General features: G+C 36.3%; 1 protein-coding gene across 1 annotated transcript; it reads left to right on the top strand.

Annotated features, from left to right (window-relative positions):
* Nucleotides 1-3,434: 3,434 nt before the first annotated feature.
* On the top strand, nucleotides 3,435-3,875 carry LOC143631186 (uncharacterized). The gene has a single exon (XM_077100025.1). It carries the CDS (start codon nucleotides 3,435-3,437, stop codon nucleotides 3,873-3,875), a length of 441 nt encoding a protein of 146 aa, XP_076956140.1.
* The last annotated feature ends 1,980 nt before the right edge of the window (nucleotides 3,876-5,855 follow it).

A 5,855-nucleotide genomic window follows, 5' to 3' on the forward strand; every position in this document is an offset into this window, starting at 1 on the left:
CCTAAGGAAATGTATTCCATCAAATTACAAAGATCCTTGTATGGACTGAAACAATCTGGAAGGATGTGGTACAATCGTTTGAGTGATTATTTGATAAGCAAAGGATACACAAATAATCTTATTTGTCCATGTGTCTTCATCAAGAAGACAACATCAGGATATGTGATCATAGCTGTGTATGTTGACGATCTAAATTTAATTGGGACACAAAAAGAAATTAATGAAGCAATTGCTCTTTTAAAGAAAGAATTCGAAATGAAAGATCTTGGGAAAACCAAATATTGTCTTGGTTTACAAATTGAGCATATGCATAATGGGATACTTGTGCATTAGTCAACTTATACTGAGAAACTCTTAAAACGTTTCAATATGGACAAAGCAAATCCTTTAAGCACACCGATGGTTGTTAGATCACTCAATGTTGACAATGATCCATTTCGTCCTTGCGAAGATAATGAAGAGATTCTTGGTCCCGAAGTACCATACCTCAGTGCAATTGGAGCACTTATGTATCTTACGAACTGTACAAGACCTGACATTTCTTTTGCAGTTAATTTATTGGCAAGATTCAGTTCATCCCCTACTAAAAGACATTGGAATGGCATTAAACATATTTTTCGGTATTTAAAAGGAACTGTTGATTTAGGTTTATTTTATCCTAACGATTCAAAAGAAGGGTTAGTTGGTTATGCAGATGCAGGTTATTTATCTGATCCCCATAAAGCAAAATCTCAAACTGGATATGTATTTAAGAATGGAGGAACTGCGATTTCATGGCATTCTCAGAAACAAACACTCATTGCAACATCTTCAAATCATGCTGAAGTCATTGCATTGCATGAAGCTTCAAGAGAATGTGTATGGTTAAGATCTATGTCACGACACATATTGATTTCTTGTGGACTAGAGAAAGATCGAATTCCAACTCCTATCTATGAAGATAATGCAGCTTGTGTCTCGCAAATGAAGGAAGGATATATCAAAAGTGACAGAACAAAGCATATACCACCAAGATACTTTGAGTATACTCGAGACCTTATTAAAGACAATCAGGTTGAAATGAGATATGTCCAGTCCAGCAATAACTCAGCTGATCTTTTCACAAAAGCACTTCCCACAGCAACATTCAGGAAACATGTTCATGATATTGGCATGCGCCATGTACGAACAATGTAACGACCTGCAATTTGAGGGGGAGCTATATATTGCACTCTTTTTCCCTTAGCTAAAGTTTTTTCCCATTGGGTTTTCCTTTAGCAAGGTTTTTAATGAGGCAGTACTTCAAGACCCCGACGTTTTGAAATGGTGTCATCCAAGGGGGAGTGTTATGAATTACCGACACCGACACTATTATTTGTATGACACCATGACTTCACCAACTATATTTTTATATGCACCAATTATATTTCCTTTGTCTCCTTAAATAGTACTTTTGCACAGTATATTTGCATTATAAATAGAATGATTTGAACGAAGGTTGATATCCAGAAGTAAAAAAGATATCATATTATTTACTCAGCATATTTCTTAGTTCAGTTATTACTTCGAAAATATTGTTATAATTAGGGCTAATATCATAACAACTACTATTTTATTTCTCCCCCTTTTCAATATTCTAGCTTTCTTGTAATTATATTATATATTTTAATTTAATTATTTTTTATTAAAAGCCAAATAATCAAATATGTTGAGAAACAAAATGATACCACTTACAATAGGCAAGAAACCAATAACAAAGGAAAAAACAACACAACAAACACAAGCAGCCGTTTATAATGGAAAATTAATAAAATTGAACCTCCTCCGCATCTTTCATTCAAGACTAAATCTTTTGTTCATTTGTTTAACCTATAAGAACGACGCCGAGATGATTTCATACACCATCTTAGACATTATCTTGGACATTGCGAAAGAGATGTTATTAAAAACAATATCATTTCTAGACAACAATATTGTTCAATATGTTATTGCCAAAATGGATTGCATCGCCAAACAGTTCTCCTTGCACTTGATTTGTTTATTTGGATATTTTATAATTTCTTCCACCAAACTATGTTTGGTCGCTGAGGTATCTTCACTCAATTGAAAATTGTTGTCCAAATTTCACTGATGCCTTTACAACGCACGAACGAAGTAATCATTTTAATTTATTTACTAGAAATTCATCTTTACTATCTTAGATTATAAACCTTGGTCTACAATTTATTTATGATAACGTGCACGGCGAAATATGTTATGTAACTTAGGCAACTATCAATTGTAACATCTCGGATCTTTCGTATTTGTATTCGTTTATGTTTACTCGATTCGAGAATGCAATTCGGATCTTTCGTATCAATAAAATCTTACATTTATTAGTATTCAATCTTGTTTAACTTACTTTATATCCTCATAACTTTCAAACTTGTCACACAACTCTTAGAAACTGTAACATCACGAAATATTTGGTCCAATTTTGACAAATAATAAAGATAAGGGATCAAAAGTATTCATTGTATGAATACTGAGTAAAATAAGATAAAGAACAGAAATAAGCTTATGTTAGGGAATAAAGTAAGGAAAATCCATCCCACATGGAAAGTGGTAAAGAAAATAAAACACTTTATAAGGAGGGCATTTTCCATAATAATGTTCTTATGTGACTAACCACTCTCCTTAGTCCTAGCGGAGGGTGCGAAGCACCCGACGCGCACGGGCACGGGTGAAGGGCGATGGGCGCAATGTGGCGCACTTTACATTATTTTAATAATAAAACGTCCATTTGAGCCACCAGATCGTCTAACGGCCATCCATCATCTCCAAACACCTACTCTCCATTACCTGTAAAACAGTTATAAAAATACGTCAGCAACACATGCTGGTGAACACGCTGACACAAAATATTTTAATACTTAGTTATCCCCTCGGGTATCTTATGACCCGGCCCATCGTGGCTTAGGAAATAACCAAGCCAAATTTACTATTTTAAACATCCAGTTATACTTGAAACCGCTCAGCGATACCGCAACATCGAGGACTTAGCAACTATTAATATATACGAGATAATCCCCTCTCGGACATTACTTAGGTCCGGCCCAACATGGCGGAGGCATTAGCAAGTGTGGTGCGGTGTGCCCACCGTCTACCCACATATGTAAGGATCCAAACAAACGTATACAATAGCCTAAGTGCCAATGATTATCTTTGTTTATAAAGTTTTAGGGATATATATAAAGGCATTAGTGATTATTTCTCAATTACTGCCCATGACACTAGCCGGCTTTGATATAGTTCTAGGTATCAGTGATTACTTCCGCGGGCGACAAACATGGAAAGATAGTTTAAAATTTCTGAGACCTTAGAACGAAGTGGCAAGATAGTTTAAAATTTCCGAGACCTTAGAAAATGGAAAGACCTTGTTGGCAGGCTACGTCATCCCTGTACAATTATTGCCCATGACACTAGCTGGCTTTGATATAGTTCTAGGTATGAACTGGTTATCCGACAACCATGCCCGTATCATTTGCAATAAGAAAACTATAGAACTCCAAGCCCCTGACAAGCAAACAATTCAAATCGCGGGCGACAAAGACGCTGGTCATGTTAGCAAAATCTCCATGATGAAGGCTAACAAATGCTTAAACCAAGGATGTTTAGCATTTATTGCTTATGTGACGGAAGAATCAAAACCGAAGGAAATCAAAGACGTACCTATAGTATCTGAATTTCCCGACGTCTTTCCAGATGAACTTTCGAGAATTCCACCCAATCGAGAAGTCGAATTCATAATGGACTTAATGCCTGGAACAGCTCCAATAGCCAAATCCCCCTATCGTTTGGCTCCGACGGAAATGAAGGAGTTGAAGAAACAGCTGGATGGGTTGTTAAAGAAATGATTTATTCGTCAAAGCTCATCACCTTGGGGAGCGCCGATATTGTTCGTAAAAAAGAAAGATGGTTCCATGAGGTTGTGTATCGACTATAGGGCATTGAACAAAATAACTATTAAGAATCGATATCTGCTACCTAGAATTGACGACCTATTCGATCAATTGCAAGGAGCGAGTTTCTTTTCAAAAATAGATTTACGTTACGGATACCATCAGTTGAAAGTCCAAGAATGAGATATTCCGAAAACAACTTTTTGGACAAGGTATGGACATTATGAGTTCACCGTAATGCCATTTGGACTCACTAATGACCCAGCCGCTTTTATGGACTTGATGAACAAAGTTTGTAAGCCTTATTTAGATAAGTTTGTAATTGTATTCATCGACGATATACTTATTTATTCTAAATCGGAAGAAGATCACAAAGTTCATCTTAGGATCTTACTTGAGATACTCCGAAATGAGAAATTGTATGCTAAATTTTCCAAGTGCGATTTCAGGCTGCATGAAGTACAATTTCTTGGCCACGTTATCAATGCAAATGGAATTCAAGTGGACCCCGCAAAGATTGAAGCAATAGCTAAATGGGAGATTCCTAGATCGCCAACCGAGTCTCGAAGTTTCCTAGGTTTGGCTGGATATTATAGAAGATTCATTGAGAACTTCTCCCATATAGCATTTCCCCTAACCTCATTAACTCGAAAGAATGTCAAGTATGAATGGGGAACCAAACAACAAGAAGCATTTGATTTACTTAAGCAAAAGCTCACAAATGCACCTATACTGGCCTTGCCAGAAGGTACAGAGGATTTCGTTGTATTTAGTGACACATCTCATTCAGGTTTGGGTTGCGTACTAATGCGAAGAAAGAAAGTAATAGCTTATGCTTCTCATCAATTGAAAGTGTACACGAAAAGAATTATGTGACTCACAATCTAGAGTTAGGTGCCATAATTTTTGCCTTAAAGTTATGGAGGCACTATCTCTATGGAGTCAAGTTTATCGTGTACACTAATCATAAGAGCTTAAAGCATATATTTGATCAGAATGAGCTTAACATGCGTCAAAGAAGATGGATGGAAACCTTAAACGATTACGACTGTGAAAACATCTATCATGAAGGAAAAGCAAATGTGGTAGCTAACGTATTGAGCCGGAAGGAACGTGAGAAACCCAAAAGTGTTCGAGCTTTGAGATTAGAGTTACAAATAGATTTAATCGAACAAATCATGGAAAGCGCAGAAGCAAGAAATTGAAGAAAATCATATCTCCGAAGAAAAACGTAACAGCACCATTGATTCTTTGGTCAAAGGAGATGACGATATACTGAAAGAGCTTGTATAGATCTAGATCTTGATAAAAACGATACACATGTTGATTCTTATACGATTAGGCTTGCATAGGTTATGTGTGTGTAGTATGTATGTTGAGTGAACAATTCGGCAGAGTAACAAGAGAGAAATGGCAAAAGATCAAAACTGTTACATTAATGATAAGTTACAGGGTATTTATAGGGCATGACCACATTCGTTAAGTTAACACTTAACGAATGTGTCATTCGTTACAGATACTTTAATGAATAACTGCTTATTCGTTAATACTTTAAATGATAGCGAATGGCCCTCATTCGTTATCTCATTCGTTAATCTAGGTTAACGAATGAGCTTACAATTAGACGAATGTGTTACATTCATTACGGGGTAACGAATGTAACTTACATTAGAGCGAATGGCCTATTTAGCATATTTACATTAAGACCCCTATATTTTAGACTAATTACATTAATGCCCTGATAAAGACCGAGACGTACAAAACATGTATCAACAAACTCCCCCTCGTCTGGAGCTCTTTATCTACTTTAACGCTGGAACATCTTTGTCTTCCAGTCAACACAGCTATGAATCTTGTATGCATAACAGACTCTAACCACCTTCTGAAACTGCATAGCAAGCTCATAATCTCTTACATTAGCAAATCTGATCTGAC

The sequence above is a fragment of the Bidens hawaiensis genome, unplaced genomic scaffold (assembly GCF_021521415.1).
Source record: "Bidens hawaiensis isolate Kalapana, Puna unplaced genomic scaffold, B.hawaiensis_p1.1 tig00005959_1, whole genome shotgun sequence".
NCBI lineage: Eukaryota > Viridiplantae > Streptophyta > Magnoliopsida > Asterales > Asteraceae > Bidens > Bidens hawaiensis.